The sequence below is a fragment of the Crotalus tigris genome, unplaced genomic scaffold (assembly GCF_016545835.1).
Source record: "Crotalus tigris isolate CLP2741 ecotype Arizona unplaced genomic scaffold, ASM1654583v1 scf7180000019200.1136910, whole genome shotgun sequence".
NCBI classification, from domain to species: Eukaryota; Metazoa; Chordata; class Lepidosauria; order Squamata; family Viperidae; genus Crotalus; species Crotalus tigris.
Genome location: NW_024097429.1, coordinates 599,837 through 627,790, shown reverse-complemented (window position 1 = coordinate 627,790; position 27,954 = coordinate 599,837). Strand labels below are relative to the sequence as shown.

Here is a 27,954-nt window from a genome sequence, read left to right as displayed (position 1 = left end):
AACTTTAAGACTTGTGGACTTCAACTCCCAGAATTCCTCAGCCAGCTGATCTAGAGCAGTGTTTCTCAACCTTGGCAACTTTAAGATACGTGGACTTCAACTGGCTAGGAGTTGAAGTCCACACATCTTAAAGTTGCTACGGTTGAGAAACACTGAACTACACTGTTGTTCTTTTAATGTTCCTTTCCCTAGCTAGCTAGCTAGCTGGTGGTTTGATTGAAATTTCTAATGGCTTCTTTTCCATCAGTTTGTATGCACTTATTTGGGGTTGTATTCTCAATTTCAGTACATTGTATCTTTGGAATTTTCTGTTGAATACTAACATCAAATGTGGAGACAATTGAGAAGAGTAACCTTTTTTCCCCTATACAAGGTTAAGTGGATTAAATCACAGTAGACAGCAGTGAAGACAAAGAGAATTAGGTTTTGCTTCCTTGTATGTTGGCAGCCTGCCGGATGCGGTCAGTGGCTTCAACATTTTCATAAATCAAACTGGATATTATTATCCCACTATTGTATTTTTTTTCCTTTTGTACATAGGAGCAAAGAAATAAAAATAAACTTACCTTACATTAAAAAGTAAAGAGCTTTATACAGAAATAGGTCAAGTACAAACTATGTAAAAATGATATACTGTGTTAGTGTTCATTTTAATTTTGAGTTTTGTGCCTTAGCAAGTTCAGAAGGTAGATCTTATCTGTATGTTACCTTGTGCAATAGTGTATTGTACAAAGGCAAAATAAATGGGTTCAGTATCAAAAGTAAATATTTTGTGGAAGGCAATTAAGGTAAATACAAAAAAGCTCCGATAAATACCAGTGTTAATTAACTTGCATATTTTTCTGGAATATCATCTGAAATGGTATTTCTCTATAATTTGACAAGCTTTTTCTGGATACTTTAAAAAAAACTGAAATTAAAGAGAGAATGCAGGTTAAGAAGACCTTGATATAAGAGTATTAGGCTGGAAGACTGTATCCACCAATATAAAATTTTAAGTCAAGCTTGATTCCTAGACATATCTATATAGTTTTCTTGGCAATGATATTTGTCATTATTGCCTTTTGTGGATATTCCCTCCACCCATTCATCTTTCTTTTTCATAATCATATCATTTTATTCTCATTGTGTTCTTTTTCATTGTTTATTTTATTGTTTTAATATCCTACCTCTGTTCTATTTACACTCTTTTCATTTTTTCCTTTTTATTGTTGTCAGCCATCTAAAGTAGTCCCATGGTGAGAAAGGTGGCAAATAAATTTAACAATTTTTTTTTCAGTATTTTTATTGAACTTAACAATCTTGAGAATCCCTGGAAGTCCATTTTCCAAGAGCCGACAAGTTTGACACTCCTCAGATTTTCAAATAAAGACTAGGGCTTTTAGGTCTTGGATGCAAAATTCTAGATGACTATTACCGGTAGATGGTGGCAAAGATATCCAAAAACAATGACATTTAGTAGTCATCCAGATTTTTGCAGTCTAGCTCTGGTGGCCCTAGTAGAGACTGAAGTCTGAAAATTGGCAATCATACATGTGGTATCAGCTAAATCAATATCCCTGGCCAAGCAGTCGTGATACAGGACATTTTAAGGTCAGATTTCCTATAGCAATTGAACAATTTAGAAACAAAGAGAAATGCTTTCATTTTGTCAAAATTGTAGTTTTGAGGCAAGGGATGTATAAACTTTTTCTTTACTGTTGTGCTAATTGAACTCTTCCATTTTCATAACAATATGGGAAAATAAAGTAGTGTAATAATACAGCTGCCAGCCCTCAAATCACCTGTGACCTAGACCAAAATTTCAGATTTGTTAAATAAAAAAAATGTCATTATGGTCTATGTCAACATTCACCAGTATGCCACTTTCTTGCTGACCAGGAATTTTGAAAGCTGCAATTGCAACAGGTTTAGACAATGTTGACAAATATTTAGATGTATACATATTTAGATGTAGCTAGAAGGACCTAACTTTGTCAAGTTTTTCTGCCTAGGACAGTAGATGTAAGCCAAGCATGTTGAATTATAACTGTTTAGCTGGGCAGTGTTGGGCTTCAGAATTTAGTGACCATTGTCTAGACAACAGATTACCTGATATTTTGCCAGCAATTGTGGCTGACATTTTCAAAGGAAAAGGGGTCTACTATGTAGACCATAGGCAACTGAGCAGAGATTGACTGGGCTCCTCTCTTTGCAATCAGGTGTGCTTACTACTTCTGTTTGGTCTTTAGCCTAAATCACAGGTTCAAACTTGATCATGTCATGTGGTGTATTGTGAAATATCATGATGTTTTTTGCCTTTGCAGAGCCAGGGTGGGCATGGCATCTAGCTTGCGGGCTGCCAGTTTGACACCACTGGCCTAGATGATTTCTGAATGATGCAGACTCATCTGTTCAGTTTTTAAGCTATGTTTAAATACATTTGGCTATATTTGGCTAATTCATGGGTTTATTCAAACAGCTCTCTTTCCATGATTAAAAAGTGAACATCAAAACTGTTCTATTAAATTCATTTGTCCCCTTGCTTTTCCAAACCCCAAAGGGAGAGAAGGCTCAAACAGACTAGGTTTCTGTATTGTACTCAGGGAAGATTTTGTGGCTGCACAGGTATCACATTTGAGAAACAGAGGCTGAAAAAACCTATGAAGAAGGTGTATATTGGCCCTAAGTAAATCCAAAGCAAAAATAGGGGGAAGGGAAGTAAGTCCGTATGGCTGTTTTTGTACTCCAATATCCCATACTTTCCTTGTTGTTTCTGTAGTTCTTTTCATATTAGGTAGAAGATTTAAATGAAAAGCCAGCATAAGTGGGCACCTTTGTGTTATCATAAATCCCTGAATGTAGTCTCAATTAATGTCCACAGTTGAGACCAAAACCTCTGTTGCTAAGAGATGGGCATTAAGTGAGTTACACTCGATTTTATGGCCTTTTTGCCACAGTTACTAAGCAAAATTAGCTTCTCCATTGACTTCCTTTGTTGGAAGTCCTCTGAGAAGATTGCAAATGGTGATCACATGACTTTGGGACACTGTAGTAATTATAAGTGTGAGAACCAGTCATACACACTTTTTTCCATGGGCTGTTGTAACTTCAAACAGTCATTGAATGGTCGTAAGTCAAGGACTACCTGTAAGGGTGTGATTGTTCAGGAGCATCCATAGCGATGTAGTCAACAACACAAACATTTTCCCTCAAGACTTTCTGGTTATCAGCCGCAGTCTGTAGATGAGATAAACTGAAGCCATCCTACTTTTTTTTTTAATTTATGGATGACAATTTCTGCATTGAAGCTGGTTATTTTATCTCAGTTTTGGTAACATTAAGATCTGTTGCTGTTTACATGGTGTGTAACTTGTAATGGCATCTCTTTCATGTTACAACCTGGAAGGGCATCAGAATTTTAGGATCAGCTCTTCCACTATGATTCTCTCATTTTATCAGTATACATTAATAAGGACTTTAATACTCTTTAATTTAACTTATAATCCCCCCCAACTCCATTATATGCGAAGGCAGATGTTTCAACCTTATGAATAATCAGATGTAAATTAACTAACTGAGGTGAAAATTTACCTTGAACTTCTCTGGCTCACTTAAAAGGAAAAGAATGCAAGCATGAAATTAATTTTATTTACCGTTAAATGATAAACTGGAACATGAATTGCAGTAATGTAAAAATAAATTCATTTTAGCATATAGGAGAAGTTAAATGTCAGCTCAGTTCCTTAGAAATAGTTAACAGTTTTTTAAAACATTGTGTTGCTACTTCATAACAGAAACTCTTAAACAACTTGAAAAAAAAAAAAGACTTCAGGATTTCTGACAGTATAGCTCTCTGCCGATAGAAATAAAGTTCATTGCCATACTTCAGGCTTGAACGTGCTTGCTTTTGCAGTAATAGTAGGCACAAAAAAATTAATGCTGGATGAGACTCGAAGGCCCATTAATTGTTTTTAGTTCCCATAAAGGCCAGCCAGGGGCCTTCAAATGCAAGACATAAGCCTGTGAAATTCATTAGCCCAAAGCAAAATGATAGTCAGTAATTAGGATGGACTTAAATAGGATCAGATAAATTCATACCTCAGGTTGGGGGTTAGCCTGTCTTCAGATATTAGCTGCAGGGAAACAATGGATATTATATCTCCATATCTTACTTGTGAACAGCCCAAAGGCATCTGGACGGCCTCTGAGAGGAAGAAGATGCCAGACTAAGCTAAGCCCTAGTTTGATCCATCAAGACTGTTCTTAATTTTTTTATCAGAACAGGGTCCATGTAATCATATCCATATTAAGAAACACATTTTCTCTGGCCCTGGAGGTATCGTTGTTTTTCAGTTTCTAGGTTGTGTCTGACTCTTCGCGATCCCATGGACCATAGCCAGTGGTGGGATTCAAATATGTGAACAACCGGTTCTCTGTGTGGATGCTGCTTCCGGAAATCCATTCTGGGACTGGGTAACAAAAGATTAGCTACCGGTTCTGCTGAAGTGCTGCGAATCGGCTGAATTCCACTACTGACCATAGCACACCAACCCTCCACTGTCCTCCACTGTCTTCCAGAGCCTGCCCAGACTCATGCCCACTGCATCAATGACACTATCTAACCATCTCATGCTCTGCCATCCCCTTCTCCTTTTGCCTTTAGTCTTTCCCAACAGCAGGATCTTTTCCTCTCTTCTCAATTGGTCGCCAAACTATTTGAATTTCAGTTCAATGTCTACCTTTCCAAAGAATCGTTTCTTCTTCTACTTCAGCACACCATGTATAATTTCATACTCTTTGTATATTCACTTTATTTCTAAGAAAAGTTGTTCCAGCCTGTGTAGTTTTCTTTGGCCTTTCACGCATGTTAACAGTTCCTCTGTCTGTGTATATACTGTATGTATCTGTGTACATATGTTGACCAAATGTCAAAACTCCACTAATCTTTACTCATATTCAGTAAATAATTAAAATAAATCATATATGAGAATTGCCCGTAAAAGGTTTTCATGACAGGGTGTAACACATGCAAATAAGTTGTCAGTGATAATTTAACAATTCATAATGATAGAAAACTTTCATCTGAATTTTAAAAACCGGATTTGCAGTCTGCTTCATAACAAATGAAGGGTTACATCTGTTCCAGATAAACAACATTCCTACACCTTGTAAAGTAGAAACTGTTGTCAGTCATGTACAGCTACAAGAAAACTGATAGGTCAATAGGAGATTTTTCCCTTATTACTCTTGCCTATTGGGAGAAGACCGACATCAGTTTTTCACTGGGAATATAGTCCTCTTGTGGTTTGTAATATGGAATCTGCTTTTCAGTGACATTTGCTGTGCACAGTAAGGCTTCCCCTTTGTATGTTTTACCCAGCGTTTTTGCACTTATCATGTTATTCGTAGTGGGAGGAAAACAAATGGAATAAGGATGAATGTATATATACCATATATGCCATTGGCGCCGGAGGCCTTTTTTTTTTTTCTTGCAAGCTTTCTCAACGACAAGCTAGATGAGAACCAGCCCCTGAAATGCCAACCAAATATCAGATACAGAAAAAAATATATTGTGGAAAGAAGAAATTGTCTGTCAGATTTGATCAGTGTCATGAAATAGTCTGTCATCCTAGTACTAGATGTTTTGTTCAGATACAAATGCAGCTGCCATTCTTGATTGCTCCCGAATGCAGATGAGGTAGATGAGGAAAAGAATATAAGGGAAGCAGTACTGATTTTTCACTCAGTTGTCTTAAAGGTCTTCCGTCTTCCTCTTTCCTTTTCAGGAACAACGTGTTTGATTGCTTTACTGTCCGATAAAGAGCTCACAGTGGCCAATGTTGGAGATTCAAGGGGGGTTTTGTGCGATAAGGATGGAAATGCTATTCCTTTGTCTCATGATCACAAGCCTTATCAGCTGAAAGAAAGAAAGAGGATTAAAAGAGCTGGTAAGTTGCTAATATAGGATGTGCGGTTTGTTTCTTTGTTTTACATTATGGCAGAATGTTATATTTGTTCATTTTTTCCCCATTCTTTCGTCATTTTATTTATTGCAATGTGATGGTAATGAATTGTCTGGAGAATTGTGGCAAAATAAAAGATGAACACTATAGAAGAGGAGAGGAAAAAGTATTAAACAAATTGTTGTGAGCAAAGGTGGAAATAATGTCTACCCTTGTCTTTCCATCTTCCAAAGTCAAGCTGATGGATTTCCATCAGCTGTAACTATTCTGTCCTTACTACACGTTACTGTGTGTGCAGCTTGACATGCAGCTAAACCCACCTATCCTCCAATAAAACAGACCGTGTTCATAGATATGAATGCTTTATTAAAGGAACAGGATGGGTGAAACTGGGAAAAAATAGAAATATATATAATAAAAATCCAAATACAAAATAAGCAGTATTTCATTACTAGGGGACATAACAATTAACAAATATAGATCAATCTAAATCTCACCAGTGATGCTGTGTGTATGGGATGTGGGTTTTATCTTCAGACGACCATGTGCCACAAATCAGGCTGGATTCTTCCTGGTGCTGGTGCCTCTGCTTCTCTCCAAATGCTAAAGGAAATGGAATCTGGGAATGAGGGTTCATTGGTAAAGGGGTTGGGTTAGCTTCAAAACAATAGATTGGTTTTGTGTGTGTGTGTGTGTGTGTGTGTGTGTGTGTGTGTGTATGTATGTCTGTATGTATATGTGTGTATATATATATATTCAATAATGATGGTGAAAATGCGACTCCCGGGCATAATTATGAATGGAATGAATAAAGCGCGTTCACCAGGAGAGTTTAAAGTTAAAATACTTTAATTAAAGTATTTTACTATATTAAAAGGTTGCCAAGCTTTCGTTGGGAAAAAAATCTGCAGAAGAATTTTTAACTAGAATTAAGACCCTTAGGGTGGAGGATGATGAGATGATGGTGTCGTTCGATGTCACCTCTCTCTTCACCTCCATTCCCCAGGACTTAGCCATCTCTGTCCTGAAAGAACGTTTGACATCTATGAGTGAAAGTCATCACCAAGATTCCCTTCAGACGGAAGACCTCGTGAAATTGATAGAAATATGTCTCCAGACTTATTTCACATTCCAAGGTACCATCTATGAACAAATAAAAGGAACCCCGATGGGCTCCCCCATTTCCAGTATTATAGCTGAGGTAGTCCTTCAACAGCTTGAACATAAGGCTATGACTTTATACCAACCCAAATTTTGGGTTCGATACGTGGACGATACATTTGCCATTGTCAAAAGACAACATGTAACTACATTTATGGGAATATTAAATTCCATCTACTCTGACATAAAGTTTACTGTAGAGGAAGAAAGACACAATTCTCTTGCCTTCTTAGATGTTTCCATCCACCGTCAACCAGATGGATACCTACATACGAAGGTATTCCGTAAACCAACCACACGGATAGAATCCTCCATTATCAGAGTAATCATCCTGTTTCCCATAAAATCAGCTGCATAAAAACGTTATTTAAACGCGTTGACTCCCACTGCAGCACGGATGAATATAAGAAAGAAGAGAGAAGACACCTCTTCCGTACGTGCATATATAACGGTTATCCATTAAAATTTATCAAACGACATTGTACAACTTTCCAGCACCAGACCACCCAACGAAGAAGGGATTCCCCCCTACAAAAAACACGCATCTCCCTCCCATACATAAGTAACATCTCAGAGGCCACAGCCAGACTACTAGCACCCCATGGTATAGAAGTAGCTCACAAACCTAACCAAACCCTACGATCAAAAATTATGCGTCCAAAGGACCCCCTACCTACCATGGAGAAATCTTCTATTGTTTATAAGATCAATTGCAAAAACTGCGAAGGCAACTATGTGGGAGAAACAGCCAAATGCTTGAAAACTCGCCTCCACGAACACAAACTGGCCATAAAACGAGGCGAACTACACTCACAACTTTGGATGCATATGGCACAACAAGGCCATCAGTTTGACTTCAATAACACCCTTATCATAGCCAGTGATGCCATGAAGGGAGGTCGGCTGCTAAAAGAAGCCTGGTTCTCGAATAACAACTCAATCAATCGTCACATTGCACCCAGCACAACAAGCGCTACGAAAATGGAACTCAAACCATCATCCTTTATATCACAAACCTTACAATCAACATCCACAACATTCTAAACCAGGAGCTACACTTCCTCCCTACCAGAAACAATCTGATATAGACTACCCAGAAACCTCCCAACAATATCAAGGGGAAACCACACCCCCTTTAATTGGAGAAAACAACAACAATGACATTGGAGCGCTTAAGAAATTTGAGGATAGAACCACTAAATTTAGCACTACCCATAATAATAATAAAGGTGGATATCCCATACAGAGAGGGGAGAAAAAACATGTGATGACGACCCGTTCGCTTGATAAAAGGGAAAGTAACATGAGCGGGGAATCTGCCCAAATACCAACAGACTTTTGCTCACAGAAATGGGGGGGATTTAACTTGAATATTAACCTACGAGGGAAGATGAGCATGGGGGACACCATGATGGAGGAGGATGATTCAAACATTGAAAAATACCACATCCAGTTGATGCTTGTACATGTGAGCGAATATAAATACGGGAGCACGCAGCAGAGGAAAGATGTTAAATTGCAGTTGATGAAGCCCCGCCTCCATGGTAGGATACACAATGACATCAAACTAAATCCCCCCACTGCAACGAGAGCCAGTACTGCCGGGAGAGGGCGGAACATAACTAACAATACCCCCTGAGGTCGACGGATATGTGAACAAAAGTGCTCGAGAGAACGACGGAAGAAATCTTTACTCTGATTCCCCCTCCCACCTATCAGCTGTTCAGCAGGGAATGCTAGCACAGTCTAGGAACCACGCGCAGACGTCTATGGAACCCGTTTCAATCACCTTGTTAGAAACGGTCTCTCAGCCCTGAAGATGTTGGGGAATTTTTCCCAACGAAAGCTTGGCAACCTTTTAATATAGTAAAATACTTTAATTAAAGTATTTTAACTTTAAACTCTCCTGGTGAACGCGCTTTATTCATTCCATTTATATATATCGAAACGTCGCCAAGACACTTCCAATTTTATGCGGGAGAAAACCCGAATAACCAAAGACACCTATATATGTATGTATGTATGTATGTATGTATGTATGTATGTATACATATACATACATACATACATATTATATGCTGGGCATGACAACAGATCCACTATACATAATTCCTGGTGCCTTTATTATCTGCAGTTTCTGAACATAGCCTCATTCTCATGGTAACTCTAATATCAGTATTTAGTATTGCATCCTCAACATGTTGTACAACATCATACAAGTCATACAAATGCAATCAAAGGATCTGCATAGTAGACCTAAATAGAGGCAACAGGGTGTTAAAACACTGAAGACTTCATCTGCTGCATTGTAACTCAGGTCTTAATGTCTGAATTGTTACATGGCCCAAAAAAGCAATACTAATTTCCACACACAGGAAGGAAGATGGGTTTATGGAAATATAAAAATACTAATGCAAACTGTCTAAGATTCAGTAGCCTTGGAATGAAGGGATGACTGGAATTCTTTAGGCTACAATATATTCTGCGCAGGTCCTATTGCATTTTAAAAATTCATGTTAAGTGCCATCTTCACAATATCTCGTAACCCAAATTGGCCATTTCTACAAGTGATGAACAGCCTGACTGGAAGCAAGGTCATTGAATGATCCCAATTTATAGTATTGAAAGATAGGGGAGAGTACCTATCTCTCATTCTAAAATCATGTATATTTTAATGTGCTATTAATTTAATGTTTTTTTTTGGAAAATGTATATTTTCCTATTTGGAAAGGTGTTATGAGCAATCTTTTGATTAAGTTAGAAAAATCCATCCATCCTTTGGTTGAGGCCACCCAAAATGGCACAAAATAATGTAAAAGTTTTGGAATTCTCCGTAACACTTCATCAAGCAAAATGTTCCCAAAAATGAGATGTGAATAAAGCAGAAAAATTCAGAACTGTTGTACTTTTTTCAGCCACAAAGTTGGCCACCAGATAGAAATGCTAGATTGAATACATTAGCCAGTAGGGAATATTTCCAATTTTAAGTTGTACTGGACATTGAAGGACATGTTATTTTTAGTTTTCTCCAAAGAGAAAATTACAATATTCTAGTGATGTTTTTTTAGACACACAATCAGGACAGGCGGTTTTCTATTCAGTTCTGAGTATATATTGCAGCCATTTCACTGAGAGCTTACTAGGCTCTAGAGCTGTAAAATGTCTGTTCCTTATATAAATTAAGTTTACTCAGGAAGAACTTTCATTTACTTTCAGCTTGAGCTCTTTTATAATATGCAGCTGTGCCTAAATCAGAAATTATTCCTTCTTCAACAGCATCTTAACATACAGAATATTTGTTTAATATGAGAATTTTTAAGAATACTTGAGATATGTAGGGTGTTTTCTAAAGTGATTTGTGAGGGTACATTTTAATCTTAGAAAATTATTCTTATCCAGCAGTAGGAAACACTAAATTTTCTAGGTCAGTGGTTCTCAACCTTTATTTCACCACGGAGCCCGTTTAAATACCTTTTGTGGCTACAGATCGTGGCCATGGACCATCAAAAACTCAAGATTTAAATCATAATATTTCTTCAAGGCTACGCAGACTGCCTGTGGGATATTGCAACCCCCCCAGGTGTCTGCGGAGCACAGGTTGAGAGCCATTGTTCTAAGTTATAAGATTTCAGAAAAACACCTTCCTAGGAATATCTGTTGGCCTCAAAGATTAGGATAATAGAGTTGATTCCATCAGCCATCTCTTTTCTATAAAAATGATACAAGGAGAGAAAAAGGAATACAAAAAGCAGAGCTTGTGCAGCTTGAAAATGTATTCAAATATATTTTTGCAAACTGTAAAGTCTGAACAAGGAAGTATATACCTTTCCTCTTATACTTGTCTGTATTTTTATGATCATTATTGAGATCAAATCATCCAGCCATCATCCATTGTTCTTTACTCTGTGGCTTTAGGCATTGTGGCATTTTACTAATGTAAAATAGCATAAAGTAAGCTCAATAAAATATGTGTGGGTTTGGAAGGTAGTTGAGAGCATAGGGATAATAAGAGCTTACATAGTTGTAAAAATAGAAGTGCAGATTATACCCAGTTTATTTTTATTTGTATTTATCCTTGGTTTTGCCCTTTTCCATTTCTATAAACATTCAAGGTAGCTTTCAACAGTTTTAGAATACAAAATAAAAAGGACAATAGAATCAGTGCAATTAAAATCAAAAGTAAAAAATTAAAGTCAGTTTTCTTAAAGCAAATTACCAGTTTAAAAGGGTTTAATTGTAAATTACTATGATAATTCTTTTAATGGCAAGCAATGCAATCATGTTTAAAATGAATAAATAATAAATAAAAGTTTGGCAAAAGAAACAACCTTGTTCCATTTCCCTAATTCGTTCTTGCTTCAGTTTCCTTGTGTGTTGGGTGGTGTTGCTGTGAAGTTCTTGGGGAAACTGTTGAACCCAATTCTGAGAAGTTATAATTGTAGAAGACTAATTTGCACTTTACAAATGAACATTAATTCCTTTCTGTTACCATACACTAAAGGAGGTGAACCCTAACCCTTTACTCAGAGACAGTAAATCCTTCCACTTAAAAAAAAATGCATTTTAATCTATAGCGAAAGAGAAAAGGGAAAAAGAAGATTGACCAGTAATAAAAGACGATACAACCACCCCCCACCCCCCAGAAAATAAGCATCAGGCCGGACTGTAGGGGAGAAAGAAAGAAATAAAGGAATGAAAGATTTTTTTAAGAAAAACAATAAAGCTTTTTCTCACTGTAGAACAATGGAGATTCTATCGGTTCAGGCTTTTGCCTCTTCACTTCTTTTATCTCCCAATGAAGGCAGCAGGCAAGTGGAAATGGCCAGCTGAGCTGGAAGCAAAAACTCTGCCAAAATATCTTGTTTTACATAGTGGGCTAAGAAGGGGTTTTTTTTTCCTTTCTTTTTTCTTCTTCCTTATATAACATTATTTTAGGTGATATAAATCAGCAGATGGGACCAAAGTACAGGTAGTATCTGTTACAGGTATAACGGTTGCTTAGTGACTGAAGTTACAACCTACCTAAAAAAAGTAATTCATGGCCCAGATATGAGGCTCTGACAGTCAGCCTCCCCCTGTGGTCACATGACACCACTTTGGGCTCTTGGCAACATGTGACTGCATTTTATGACGGTTTTGCTGAAAACCAACACTTAGTTCCGGTTATGCTTTCATCATAACTAGGAAAGGTCGTTCTATGAAGCAGTTGCTAAAATGAGGACCACCTATGTGAGCATTAGTAGACAAGCTCAGAGACTCCAATTGAGCTCCAAGGGCCAGTTCAAAATTTGAACTGGATTGAAGTTTACGGAAATGTTCGCACAAGATTGTTTTGTTTTGTTTTTGTTTTGTTTTGTTTTGTTTTGTTTGCAATTAAGACAGAGTTGTAAAATGTACCAGGGGAATTTATTGTTCTCCTTTTGATACCTAAGAAAGGTGCTGGTTGGAGTGTTTCAGAGCTAGATGGAACTTCCTTGAGTAACTGATGATGAAAATATTAATAATAATAATAATAATAATAATAATAATAATAATGATGATGATGATGATGATGATGATGATGATAATGATGATGATGATGTCATCTAGTCCAACCCCCTGCTCAGGCAGGAAACCCTATACCATTTCGGACAAATGGCTGTCCAGTCTTCTTAAAAACTTCCAGTGTTGGAGCATTCACCGCTTCTGGAGGCAGGTTGTTCCACTGGTTAATTGTTCTAACTGTCAGGAAGTTTCTCCTTAGTTCTAGGTTGCTTCTCTCCTTGGTTAGTTTCCACCTTTTGCTTCTTGTCCTGCCTTCAGGCGCTTTGGAAAATAGCTTGACTCCCTCTTCTTTGTGGCAGCCCCTGAGATATTGGAACACTGCTATCATGTCCTCCAGTCCCCTAATCATCTTTTTTGCTCTTCTCTGTACTCTTTCTAGAGCAGTGTTTCCCAAACTTGACAATTTTAAGGCATGTGGACTTCAACTCCCAGAATTCCACAGCCAGCAACGCTGGCTGTGGAATTCTGGGAGTTGAAGTCCACATGCCTTAAAATTGTCAAGGTTGTGAAACACTGTTCTAGAGTCTCAACATCTTTTTTACATCGTGGTGACCAAAACCGGATGCAGTATTCCAAGTGTGGCCTTACCAAGGCATTGTAAAGTGATATTAACACTTCACGTGATCTTGATTCTATCCCTTTGTTAATGCAGCCCGGCACTGTGTTGGCCTTTTTGGCAATTGCAGCACACTGCTGGCTCATATTTAGGTGATTGTTCACTAGGAATCCGAGGTCCCTCTCACAGTTACTACTATTGAGCAAGGTATTATTGATGACTGTATTGCTAATAATCTTCTCACCCCAGGTACTGTTCTTACAGTATTTCAGTGGTACCCAGCCAAAGTACTTTGTCCCATTGCTTTGAAATGTGGCTCTTCCTTACCTGTTTCTTCTATTTCTGCCTGTGAATCCAAAAGTGAAGGATAATTATTTTCACAAGAGCTTTTTTTCTGAATCATTACTGTTCCTGTTCAACCAGATGTTCTTGATGAGAAAGATAAGTTTTTGCTTGTATGCGCTTTTCTTTTTTTCATGCCCTGGAGTGAGATTTTGACTTTTATATGACTGGTCTGATATCCCAATTCCATTATAAATCTTTGCAAATGAGTGTGTACCTCTTCTTGAATTATCCCAGAGGGATACACAGTGCATGATTAAAATGAGGGGGAGATTGCCTGAGCACAGGAAAGAAAATGTCCTTTATATTGCAAACAACAGAGATGAAGGTTGAATTTTCTTCCTGATCAGCAATTTGTCATATATATGGATGAACTTGCCTACGGAAATCCATGTGTCTTACCATTTCAATAGCAACAGCAAGGATATTGATTTAATCTTAACTCCTTGTGGCAACGTTTGGATATTTCCTGTACTTTCTGCATCAGGTATAAGATTCAAAACATAAAATGTATCATGATAGAAAAGGATATGTTCTGAATATGTTTTTGTTTTTCTAATAGTGCCATTTTCTTTTTACTCTGTATGCATGTAAGACCCAGAGACAAAATTAGTATAGGAAGGAACACCAGCACTAGGGATTGTGGGCCAAATATAATTAAAAAGCCAGAGTGTTTTCCAAACTTCCTGAAAATAGATAAATCAGGATCCAGAGTTTTGGAAAGTGGAAGTCCCACTGCAGAGCCCATATTTACTTCAGCACTGGATTGTAAGCTGGGTCACATACAATACAAGTGAGTCCAATAACATCTCCTTTAGCATCTGTCAAGCTTTTGGTGGTAATTCATTTATTGTGTTCCATTTGTTAAAATTTAAAATTATAACATGTGGGAGATTTATAGAGTTTTTCAGGGGTGAGATCTAAGCTTTTGCTCAGTGTACAAATCCATTAAACCAGAGGTCCCCAACCTTTTGAGCACCAGGGACCCATTCGGTGGAGAGAGGTTTTTCTGGTTTCATGTACTGCCTGCATCTCACGGATGGGGCTTTACTTGTTTATGCGGACCGGTTTCAGGCATGCTGCAGCCCGGTGCCCGTCCACAGACTGGGGGTTGGGGATCCCTGCACTAAACCATCCCAACTTAGTTTTTGTTTCAAAATTAGCCCCCTTTCAAAAACCACCTGTGACAAAGTTCAATTTTAGAAAGATGATTCCTTTACAACACAAATATGGAAAAAATCCTTATAATATTCACCTTGCATCTCCTTTAATTTCAACCCTTTCTTTACTTCAATCAGAGAACAGATTCCTCTTCCTGTTTTTCTTTTTTTTATATTTATAGGCACCAGCCTTAGATAGTGATGTTGGGCCAGTCATTAAACTTTTAGCCCAACCAAGACAATAATGGCAAGCCATTTATCAAAATGTTGCCTAGATAATAACATGGACTAATCCTTGTAGTTATCAAGAGTCAAAGCAGACTGAATAGAAAGTAGGTGCATATATATACACACACACAAGCAAACTGTTTTCATCTCTCAGTCTTCTCTTTTGTAACCTAAATCTGGTCAATTCCTTCACCATTCCTCATAGGGTATGGTCTCCAGATCCCTTATAATCCTAGTAGTTTTGAGATGCAGACAGCAGTTTCACCAGTTTATTGCATGGTAAAAGGGTCTTTTGTGACCATGGTATGCTCTCAAAATTTCAAATGTATCTGCTGGTTCAAAATACCTAGTGATTTTAAGGTAGACAGGGGCATGTAGTTATGGTTTTCTGGCTATGTTTGCCTTAAGTTTGGAATCCTTTCCCTATGTTGAAAAAAAACAGGGATCAATTGATGAGCAAGATTTCCTTCCTATGTCTTGGCAACAGACATACTGGTACATTATAAGAAAGGGTTTTCTTAAGAAAAAACATGGTGAAGTTACTTGGTTTTCCTAACTGATTTAATAACCTAGTGTCATGGAAGCTTCTCAGAACAATTTCCCATAAACACAATTTAATCATTTTTTTCCTCTCCTTCTCTCTTCCAGGTGGCTTCATCAGTTTCAATGGTTCCTGGCGTGTTCAGGGGATCCTGGCCATGTCTCGTTCTCTTGGGGATTACCCGCTGAAAAATCTGAATGTTGTCATCCCTGATCCAGATATCTTGACCTTTGATCTGGACAAACTCCAGCCAGAGTTCATGATCTTAGCTTCCGATGGGCTCTGGGATGCTTTCAGTAATGAGGAAGCTGTGCGGTTCATCAAAGAACGTTTAGATGAGCCACATTTTGGAGCCAAGAGTATAGTGCTCCAGTCTTTTTACAGGGGATGCCCTGACAACATTACAGTCATGGTGGTTAAGTTCAAAAGCAGCAATAAAGTAGAAGAACAATAAAAAGAGAAAGAAAGGGGGGGAAGGAAGAGAAAAGTAATACCACACTCTGCCTCTCACTTGGTGAACTTCTTCATTTAACCTTTACATTCAACACAGTAGGCGTTTGTAGCAAGTATATTAGTGTTAAAGTTGTACATCCCAAAACGAAAGTAGAAAAACCACTCTTTTTGCTAAACACAGCAAACAAAAGTCAACAATTCAATTTATTTTATTTTTTAATGAAAAGGATCTCTTTTATTTTCTAGATCTCTAATGATCTCAGCTTAGAAAATCCTTCAATTATAAAGGACTGTGACTCCTGCTTCAGAGTCTGCAATTCCCTTAGTCTTCATATAATAGCTTAGAATTGCATTTGGATTTGGGCAGCTGAGATATGAGACTTGAGACTGGCATAGGATTGCCATCAGTGTGACTATTCATTCTAGCATCGTCTCCTTCATATTGCTATACCTGCTTAGTTAAAACTTAGTTAAACTGCAAAAGGAACAAAGGCAGGTAGCTAACAGTTTGTAGTTGTTGACTCAAAACAAGGAGGTATCAATGGGTCCGCAACTACTGTCCCTTCCCGTTAGTATACATCCTGCTATATCATTAGCATTAAACAATTGAGCTTTTCCATTGCCATGTTTTAAGGTTTGTGTGCATGCCTCTGAATGATCTTTGTTTCTTTTTAAAAATCTAGCCAGTAGATAGCTTTTGAGGTCCATGCTCATTGAAAAATGTCCCCTTTATTAATTCTTGTTTCTGGATGGGCTGAATTAATTCTTGTTTCTAGTTTAGGGTCGTAACTCTGTGCAATTCAGACATCAAAAACTGGTATAAAATGTATCTTTAGCTTAGAAGATTCTGATATAAGACTTTAGCATTTCTAAACTTGGTATTTAGAGGATAAGGCTAGGATATTAATGAAGCCAGCAAACTGAAATAGGAACTTAGTGCCAAACTGGTGAAAAAAACAGGTAGAGCATTTTTTTTCTTTTTTCATTAGCAGTGAAGCTTTGTTCCAAAACAGAAAAATTAGCAAGCAAGTTTTACAATTTAAATATTTAATGATCTAAATCATCATAAGCCAGGCCTAGTAGTAAGTGTTGCCTGCATATACAGTAGCTGCAATTTAAAATCTATGGAGTTTGGTACAAGCTGGCTGCTTAATTCCAGTGTGCCTATCATTTGCGTATCTCATGATCAGCTTTCTGCAGATTGATAGCTCCAGATGTGTTGGGCTGCAGTTCTCATAATTCCAGTTCCAACATCTGGAAAGTGAAAGGTTGAGAAGGCTTTGGGTAACAAGATACACTTTGTTGTAATCAGTGATGGTATCTGACCTTGAGCTATTTGCTGCATCATTCAAAATGTAACTTCTTTCTGTCATTCAAATTATGAAGCATGACCAGGCATTCTGATTTACGATGGATCCAGTAGAATTTTTCTGCAAGCAGAAGAGGCATTAATGGATGCTATCACTGAGGAACTGAAATAGCATTATATTTCCAAAAGAAAATAAAATTAGACTTGTTAATATATGGAATATTGATCATGTCTACAGGCTGTAATTTAGAATCAAAACTATAGAAACATGAGTCAAAATGCCCCATTAGATTGCTACAAAGATGTTCTAATTAAGGTGCTCTAATTAATTGGACATTGCCAGGATTAATAATTTGTGACGTGCTATTTAATCTTATTTCATTCTCCGTTGGTATATAGAGGATTAACTCAGAGCCAATAGGGAAGGTGGCTTAGTCCATCCCTGAAGTGGTTGGGTAACTTGAAATTCATATAGTGAATTAACACAGGGGTGGGCAACTATGGCCCTTTTACAACCTGTAAAGCATGGCTGGCTCAAGAATTCTGGGAGTTGAAGTCCATAGGTCATAATAAGGCCATAATTGTCCACCTCTGGATTAAGATATACCAAGTGTGCATTAGTTGCTTCTGATGTCTTTGTTTCTTGCCTTTGTTATGTCTTCTTAGAGACATTACTTAGATTCTCAAAATACTATTAGGTTTGCTAGTTTTGATTGAATGATTACATGCCATCAAGTTGATACTGACTCTTGCAGACTATATAGATAGAGTTCCTCCATGATGATCTGTCCCTAACCTGGTCCTTCAGCAGTTCCACCGGTACACTCATTTGTCCTGTTGACCTCTTCTTTTTTTTCCTTCCCCCATCCCAGCATTAAAACTTTTTCCAGAGAGCTATGTCTTTGCGTAATGTCTAAAACGGGATGGGTTTCCTAGTTTTAGCTTCAGATTATTTGGGTGATGAAAGAAAAATAACAATATGCTTCCCCGATCTTTATTTTGTTGCATGCTTGAATAAAAATGAAGAGGCATCTTCAAGTTAAAGGCCTATTTTAAAAAAATCAAAAATAAAATGAAATTAAATAAATAAAATGAAGTAAAATTATGAACTAATGCACCAGAGTCATTAACTATGGTTATACTGCAAAATGGAAATACTAAACCAAAAAGTGAAATGGCTTTCTTTTTAATTTTTTACCTTTCTAAACCTCTATAGTACTTAAATTTTGAGGTATGTGGAATAAGAATTACAAATTAAAAAATAATCTTGTTTTACCTGGTTAGTAGGAGATGCATGTCCAAACTCTTATGTGGCTGTAACTAGAATCAGTTAATTTAGGCAAGTGTTAGCTACAGCATTTTTGAGGGCCGTAACAAAATAGTTTCTCCCAGCTCTTTACCATTATAACTGAGCTCTAGGGCCCTAGATGAGATTATTGAAAACCTATTGTATTTTTTCACTCCCTTTGTTGATTAAGTCCTGACTTTCCATCAGGATTTTTGTAGAGTAACGGAACAATCCGCTGCACTAGTTTTAAACTGCTAGCAATAGCATCTCTTTATGATTTGTTTTTAATTTCTTGAAGGAATATCAAGGTCAGCTAACCTGAAGTTTCTGTTGTATATGCTAAGGCACATGAAGCAATTTTGCACTAGAGGCAACTTCAGAAATAAAACCAGAACTACTCTGAATCATTAAAATGTAAAAATCATTTACTTAGGACCATTTGGAAAGTTCTTGCTGATGCATTTGTGCATACGAGTTGTCATTATTTATGAGTTGATTTGTAAATGAGATTAACTCAACTAAAACTAAAAATCTTTTAGAAATGAATAGATATTCTCAACACCTATTTATATTCTTTATCTGCACAACTCTGTCCATCACTATTGAGAACTATCAAAAAATGTTGACTCTTTGTAAGATCCATCACTTTTGTGATACTAATATTTTATATGTGTTAAATTAAAGTAGGACTAAAAGAATTGGGGGTCATTGCCATAACTAGACATCTTGGAAATATGTACGTCAGAACAGTGTCAAGCAAGAGTTAAAGGACTGTTAATCACTGATCTGCAAAACCTATTTACTTGGGAATAAATCCCACTGAATTCAGTAGATCTAACCTTTAGGAGATATTCCTAGGATTGCACTGCTTAACATATTAATATCAGTATATTGACAGCACACTAATATCAGTATTAGAAAGATGAATGACTGAAATCTACTTCCTATTCCAGTGTTGTTTCTTGTTCAGAACATTGAAGCATATGAGACTTCAGAAAGCTTTCCGATTTTTTTATAGCCCGGAATAAACGGTTTAATTGTGTTATGGAAATGCAAATGCAGCATTGCTATGAAAAATAATCATGGTAAAAAGACAGGTAAATGGAACCAGCAAATGTATTCATTTGCAGTCTGTTGAAAGCTGTTTTTAATGTCTGAGGAAGAGAAAATTCATTGCTAGCAGGAAAATAGCTGTAAACAATTACAGAGTACATATTATATTCAGTCAAATATTTTAAAAGGCCAAATTTGGCTAGTCACCTAGTCAATGAAGGGCAAAAATATGCACGCTGCACAAATGGTTATTCAGAATTAGTGGCATCATTCAAATAGTTACAGGATAGACATTTACAGTCTTCACTTGGAGAAAAAGCTCCTGCTTAACGAGAAAACAGGCTGAGATAATAGAAGAGCTTGACCTGAGATGTGGTATTTCTGTTGAAACAAAATAGTCATACCCATATCATATAGACAATATTTCAAATCTCTGCATTTTTACAAACTCAGAATATTCAATCAGGCATAGTAAAAACAAGAAATATGCTTAATGCTATTATTTGGATTTAGAGATACCTTGCACAAATGAAAAAGTTCATCAACAAATTCCTTGAATTTCCCATTGGTGCCATGGCATAATGCCAAAGGTTATCTTGACCTGCAGGAATGTTTTTGAAAAAAGAGTAGGAACAGAGGAGGAGGAGGAACCAGGAAGCTGACACTGCCCAGTTCTGCAAAATCTTCACTGAATTTGACCTGTTGAATACCATCAGTCAATTAAATGATTATTTTGTCCAAAGAACCTGTCACTATCAATGTAACTCCCAGAATCTTTGATCACGGGCCAAATTGATTGGTGGAGCTGAGATTTGTACCTCACCAATATCAAAAGAGTTACATGTTCCTCTTCTTTGAACGACACTATACAGCAAATATAGGCTATTTAGTGGCCTTCTACTCCAAGGTTTTGGGTTCCAACTCTTATTATGGCATACAACAAGGAACCATAGGAGTTACAGTCCAAAACAGCTGATGTATACTATGTTGCTTCTATAATAATATAGCAGTCAGTCAGTATTATAATTTATTGAAATTTATCATAGTTCTAAATTTATTTTAAAGCAATGCACACTAAATAATTTCTACTCTAACTTATGACCAGTTCTTAATTAGGAAAAAAAAAACCTCTTGCTTTAGATTTATGGGTGCATAGAGCCTAATAAAATGCAATAGTCACATGGTTTTTATTACTATTAAAAATGTAAGAGCACCTATGTGAAAATTAATAAAAACTCTCTAGGATTGCTGATATACTATAACTTTGCTTTCATTTTGTCCTTAGGCTATGGGAAATGTCAATTTGCAGTTCATGAGAAGGAAAAAGCAAAACGTTTACTTGTAAAAGTGGTAAATTAATACAATAGATTTATGCAGTATTTTCAAATGTCATACAGGAAATATATTATTTTGGCAATTGTTGATTTAGGAAAAGTTTGTCATTGTTCATATTTTAGTCTGTGCTAACAAAGATGCACATTTTTGTAGAGAATATAATATATAATAAGCATACTATTCTCTGAACAGAAGCTTCTCTATATTGTAGGAATGAACTAACAATATTTATTGTGAATTCAAAAGCTTCTAAGCCACACTGGTTAGTAACAGCAACACTGCAAGCAGAGTAGACAAACTAATTATAGATTTATGGCACAACTATATTTTCAGTTTAATTGATCTCCAAAGGCACAATCCAGTCTGTCATAAGAGCTTTGGATCCATGGGAAATTATTCAGCACAGGGCACACAAAATCTCCTTTTGATTTCTTACCTTCATTTCCAGGCACATAAAGCTATTTACACAGAATCCAATTAAGACAGTTAAACAAGCATGAATTCTTCTCCCTCACACCTTCCTCCTTTCTCTGCTTCAGCTAATAAAGGAATAAGAATGTGGTGGTGATTTATTACTGCTTGTGCCAGTGTATCCTCGGCTAACTGATTTTTCTAAGAGTAATGGTAGTTGGCTTAATCTTGAGGCTGTTCAGATGTACAACAAGCTCCTTCCCAGTTAGGAATAAGAGAGTGTTCGTTCCATTGGCTGGCCTGGTCTCTCAAACTGGCAGGACTTGATCTTCTTCAGCACTAACTGCATCTGCCTTGAGAAGATGCATCCCTTACTGGCTATCTCTCTTCTTCAGTAGTCTTGCCTGGACTCCACCCAGGAACACTTTAGAACCCTTGCCCCAAACTCTTCTGGAACCAGCATGCCTTCAGCAATTCAAACTGCCTAAAATCCACTTTGGTTTCGAATCATCATCTTTTCTTCTTCCCCCAAATCTCCTCAACTTTCACTATCTTACTTCTTTTCCATATCTGCCCACCCTGTCTAGGAAAGTTTTTGCCTATATGAAAAGTTTATTCTCTGCTCTTCTTCCAAACTGCATTATCATAGATGAATAGCTTCCTTGTCTGCAAGCTCAGGTGACAGGGTAGTGGACCGTGCTTAGTTGCTATATATTGTCACTCAGTCCAAAATGAAGTATTTATAGATCACCCTGCTAGACATATATTCCTGAAGTTCAGATCTCTTGGAGTTTACTCCTAAGTAAGGAATATAGGATTGCAGTAAGTGAGCCATGCATAATGTTAATCTCTCCTATTAAAGGCAATAGTGTGAAAATTGAACATTAAAGTATTCAGGTTAGTGCATATTCATTTATAAGCGTAGAATAGAAATATGTTCATAGTGGCTGAAGAACCATTCTACTGTAGTCTCATGCCAACCTCATGTCACTATTAAGGGTGTATTTCTTTGTCTTCCTTGATGATGGTACACGGATGCACATACCAATGTATCTATGTACATTCTGCTTGGCTACATGTTATTCTAATTGAATTTAAGACAAAAATACATGGTTTTGCAGCTACCTCTGTGAAGCAGCTTATTCTAGGTTGTAATTCTGAAATGAAAGCTTAGTGTTCTATCTTAGTTTTGCTCTAGCAGAAGCTAGCCAAGAACTCATGATCCTGTAGCATTTTTGTGAACATCAATCTTGATTTTGTTGATATTTGCCATTTATGTCAAATCCCAGGGATCAGAAGTTCAATTCAGCTCTGAAGAGGACTGAATAGGATGTTCCCCAGGTCACTTCAGTTCAGAGGAAGCTATCTTATTCTTTTGTGTGGTCCTAGCTTGAGTTGAAAGTACCGTACATTAAAAGTTGGCTCTGCTTTTGAAGAAAATACTCCCATGACCTCTGCAGTTTCCCACTCATGCTGGAGGCTAAGGAGTCAAAAAAAAAGGTTACAGGCTGTTGAAGTTTAAAGAGAATAGGAAGCAGGGGTGGAGGGGATTAAAAACTACCTCTTAACTTAGCCAGTGTTTTTAAGCTTACAAAAAGTTGCTGGGAGAGCAGTTACTCTATAGAAGAGTAGTTTGTAGTTTCTTGCAGTAAACAATCTTAGATCTTGACAGGTCTTGTTCTATCAAGCCAAGACCAAATATGTTTGGAGAAAAAGGTACCCTTAACCTTTAAGGCTATCATAAAGATTTTTTAAAAAGAAATAGGAAAAAAGACTATAAAATTGCATGCAAAAGTTGAGGCACCTCTGGTTAAATTGTATATTTCAGTGAATCCTTAATTACACTGAGGCTGACAAAAAGCTTTCCATGATACAAAGTTAAGCACACCATCTTTTTTTCAAATTTGAACAGATACTACTATTTATACACAATTTGTATAGATTCAGTAACAAAACAATGAATATGGCAGGGACATATTCATTGTTTTGGGATCTCCCTTTCTATACTTTGTAGTATTTTTTCTAGCAGAAATAGCAGCTTCCAAACATTTTCTGTTGTTAAGACAATAGACATCTTTCTGTTCTTGCTTATGGATCTCTTTTCCATTCTTCTTTGCAGAAGCCTCCTAGAACAGAAGATGTCTTAGATTTTCTTATATGCACTATTTGTATCAGATCTCCCCAGAAATGTTCAATAATGTTCAAGCCTCAGAATGGTGAAAGCCATTCCAAAACCTGTTTCTTTAAAAAAAAGTGTCATGTTGAATTGGAGACCTGGTTTGGATCTTTACCTTATTGAACCTCTTAAGTTTTTTTCAGCCTCAGTGAAAACATAAAATCTGACCAGAAGTGCCTAAACATTTTCATGCCGCTGTATATGTATTTCACTTTTGTACTTACCAATTCGTCACCATAGAACCTTCTGCCCCAAAGGAATTGATTTGTTCAGTAAATGGGTGGGGAAAAAATAACAGTGTTCCACATTTTTCAGATAGGATATGTATGCATCATATAAAAATATTTGGGATTAGTTTTATGCAAATGTAAAAGATTTAAACCAAAATTATGTAATTGATTGATTTTCTGCAGTTGACTGCTTTAATGTGGTTGGTTTAGTATGCATAAAGCACTGATACTTTAAGCTTGCTAGACCTGGCTAGGCTCATGTTCATTAGCCCAACATTTCAGTAAAAAGTGTCCAGTTTAAGAAGAGATAGGTTTCTCAGATCAGGTTTTTTGGTTTTTTTTTGCATCCTTGTGACCATTTAATTTTCCCAGCTACCAATAAATCTGTCTGCTATAACTTGTTAGAAAGACTATTGACCATAATTGTTCAAAAGCAACTTTAGCTCCTCCCAGGTTTCCATGTAGCACTGGTACTCCATATTATCCAGTTATTTCCATAGGAATAAATTAAATCTTAAATACAAAGCAAAAGTTTTATGCTGATTTCCAAGGGGAATTCTGGCTTTTCTCCACAATCAGTACAATTAATAGTTCAGCTTTAAACTAAATTTTTTGCTCTGCCATTTTTTAAAAACCCCAATACTGTTATCACTTTAATTGTTGCCTCTGCAATTATAGCCACAGTCCAAATTAATTCTACTGGGGCACTCAGATATTGGAAAAATTCTGGTAATCCAGAGGAAAGTGAGTAGGGCAGGTGATACTGTTTTTTCAACCTTGGCAACTTCTAGCTGTCTGGACTTCAGATCTCAGCATTTCCCAGAAAACACAGCCATTGCTGGGAAATTGGGGAATCGAAATCTAGAAGCACATCTAGAAGTTCCCAGGACTAGGAAATGTTTTCCTATTCTATCCACATAGTCTATTCCTTTTGCAATAAAATCTAAGAGAAATAATTGCCCATAGTTTAGCAAAGTTGAGCCAATGCTTCTCACCCTTTCTAAGGCCAGATGTGAACAACCATTCTGGGGAATGAACACCTTTGGCTGTTCAGCTGATATTGGACTCCCAGTTCTTGTAAACCTCAGCCAGATGATGAAAGCCACTAACAGATGCTGCATCACTGTGGAGATTGAGAAAGCAAGGCTTGCCAACTATACGAGTACTCTGTGTTGCAATTCATTCCTCACCATTGGTCATATTGCTACATAGCTAGGAATTGGGGTTAAGAAGCATTTGGAAGGCAGAAGCTCAGCCCTTTAATATCTGGAGGAAGAGAAGGAAACCTAGTAGAGGTAGCCCTTGGCTTACAATCAGAATTGAGACTAAACTGTCTGTTCTAAGCAAGATGTCTGTTAAGTGAGTTGCACCCAATTTTACAAACTTTTTTTGCTGTGGTTGTAAAACAAATCACAGAAGTTGTTAAATGAATCAAGTAGACGTTAAGCAAATCCTGCTTCCCTGATTAATTTTGCTCATCAGAAGACAGCTGGAAAGGGCGATCGTGTGATCCCAGGATGTTGCAACCTTTATAAATACATGCCGGTTGCCAAATGCCCAAATTTTGATAATAAAATTATGGAAATGCTGTGTGCAAGGACTGACCATAAGTCACTTTTTTGTTGTTGTTGCTGTAACTGTGGTCACTAAATGAATTGTTGTAAGTCGAGGACTACCTGTCCCCACCAATACCAATGTGCCTGGAGATATTAGGTGCCTCTCCAGGCTTTCAATCCATCTGAATTTGTTTTAAATTTAAAATGGATAAATAAATGAGAGGCTGGGCTGCCAACGAGCTTATTTAGTGATACATGGTTTGTAGCTCACATCTGTATTTGAAGATACGCCTCTTTCCCTCCGAAAGGTAAAAAGTAACTTGAAGTAGTAAAGAGCACCCTACAATGTCTAGCAGGAGAAAGTGTACCGGTGTTTGTGATTGCCTATATCTATTTCTGAATACAAAGCATCATGACATGTTTTCAGAATTGCAGTGTGTCTGTTTGCTCAAAACAGCGGTCTTTATTGGAAACCATTTTTTTTAGCCATTTCTGAACTGTATGAAAGGCAGCAAGGCTATTGAATGCGCACCTAAGAAATTTTTGGCCTTTTAATCATGGAGGTAAATTTGGAAAAAACTTCAAGATGCCTTCTGTTTAGATCACTTTCAAGGATCAATTTTTTAAAATGTGTGTACACAGCAAAGGGTTCTGCAATGCATAGAATATGCACCAATGTTCTATGCAAGATATCACCTAGGAAGCCCATGCTTGGTGCACGTATGTTGTATTATGTTACATTTGCACCAACATATATACTAGGAATTCAGAATTTTATTTTAAAGTTTAGTGGAAATCTCCCAAGTGTTCACTAAAACCCTAATTTAAAATAGTAATTTCAGTCTACCCAAATCCAATGTTTTGGTCATAATGAAGTATAAAAGGAGGGGCTTTTGAAACCTCAAAAATTCTTGATATTTGTAGGTTTCTTTTGTACGTATTTTACATCTTGTCTCTAAGAGACAATTTGAAACATGGTTAGATGAAATGTAAATACGTTAACATTTGCTGTTAGTGTAACCTAAAAGTGACAGTACGCAGTCACTTCTAGATGTAGGCAGTTATGGTATCTTCAATGTGTGCGTTAGACAACATAGTTTTCCTTTTTTTAGATGTGTGAAGAATATATGTTCCATGCAATTGAGATTCTGTCTTAATGTCTACAGGAAGTGTAAACTACTGAGAAAAAAAGGGAAAAAATAAAACAAAAGCCTTGGCTGTATGGTTAAAATCAAAAATAAAGGCTTCAAACGAAGCATATTTAAATAAACAAGTCTAATTTTAATTGTGTGTGTTAGATTCATTTTAAACCAGCTGACTTTCCAAAAAGCATGTTCTGTCTTACATATGAATAACATCAAAAATTTACTTCTTTCTTGTACAGGTAGTTTTCGACTTACAACACTTCATTTAGTGACCATTCAAAGAAACAACGGCACTGAAAAAAAGTAACTTATGATCATTTTTCACACTTATGATCATTGCATCATCCCCATGGTCAGGTGAAGAAATTCAGATGCTTGGCAACTGGCCCAGTGTCCCTGGGTCTATATGATTAGCTTTTGGGACCTTCTGACAAGCAAAGTCAATGGGGAAGCCAGATTCACTTAACAACCATGTTACTAAGATAACTGCATTATTTCACTTAACAACTGTGGCAAGAAAAGTTGTAAAATGAAGCAAAATTCACTTAACTGTCTCAGCAACATAAATTTTGGGCTCAATTGTGGTTGTAAGTCAAGGACTACCTGTGTTCTGAGTTAGCTGAAGAACAGGATGAAAAAGAGACATTTCCTTCTTGTGCAGGCAAAATTCGATTATTCTTGTTGATTTTGGAAGTGAAATGGAGCCATAGAAAGCCTGGTTAATTAGGGTTTATATCTCACCAACCTATCTGCATTTTAATACAAGTTGCAGGCAAACAATAATGAAGTTTAAAAGGTCTGATTCGTTCAGCTCCCAAATGGTTAGGCCAGGATAACATAGACCAAGTCAGGTTTCAGAATGACTTTGCAAACCTTGGTTAAACAGCAGCAATAAAGGGAAGTATAAGACGGCTCAGTGCTTGTGTTCATTAATCAAGCTTTTTGGATTAGTGTATTATGTGAACACAGCTTTACAGAATGCTGAAGTATATAATTTCTAGCAATAACTGCCTGTAGGGAAATAAGGTAGAATTTGGAGAGACCAAATTATTTCTTTGAATCTTTCAAGAGCTGGGAGTCTGCTAGAACAAAGTAAAGGAAGAAATATATTTTTAAGTCTCCTCTTCCGCTGTCATATCATCATCCCCATTACATACATTTATATCATTATTCACATTTATCTTCCACCTGTATATTCAAGCTTTCAAACCAATTTACAGAAATAAACCAAAAGGCAAACTATAAACCACAATACAATCAAAACATCTGAAATAAGTGTAATTAAAAGCTTGATGAAATTAAATGTAAAAGGATCTCAGCTAGAGTAAATGTGTTGAGAACCCACATTTTCTATTTCATGTTCTATAGATACTAGGTTCCCACTTTTCCATTCCATTTTGGTAAAATCAGAAGTATGCTGATAACTCACATGTAACTACAGTAGCTTTCAAGTAAAAGTATTATTTACTACATCACAATACCCATTCTTGTTGTGAGAGTCAGTTTAATATTGTGGTTAAG

General features: G+C 36.8%; 1 protein-coding gene across 3 annotated transcripts in view; it reads left to right on the top strand.

Annotated features, from left to right (window-relative positions):
• Positions 1-26,573, top strand: part of PPM1L (protein phosphatase, Mg2+/Mn2+ dependent 1L) — a 192,085-nt gene extending 165,512 nt beyond the window's left edge. For all 3 annotated transcript variants that reach the window (XM_039361092.1, XM_039361090.1, XM_039361091.1), the window contains exons 4-5: positions 5,769-5,930; positions 15,585-26,573. In XM_039361092.1, coding sequence (XP_039217026.1) covers positions 5,769-5,930; positions 15,585-15,931 — 509 coding nt within the window. In that variant the 3' untranslated portion in view covers positions 15,932-26,573. The remainder of the gene's footprint in view (positions 1-5,768; positions 5,931-15,584) is intronic.
• The last annotated feature ends 1,381 nt before the right edge of the window (positions 26,574-27,954 follow it).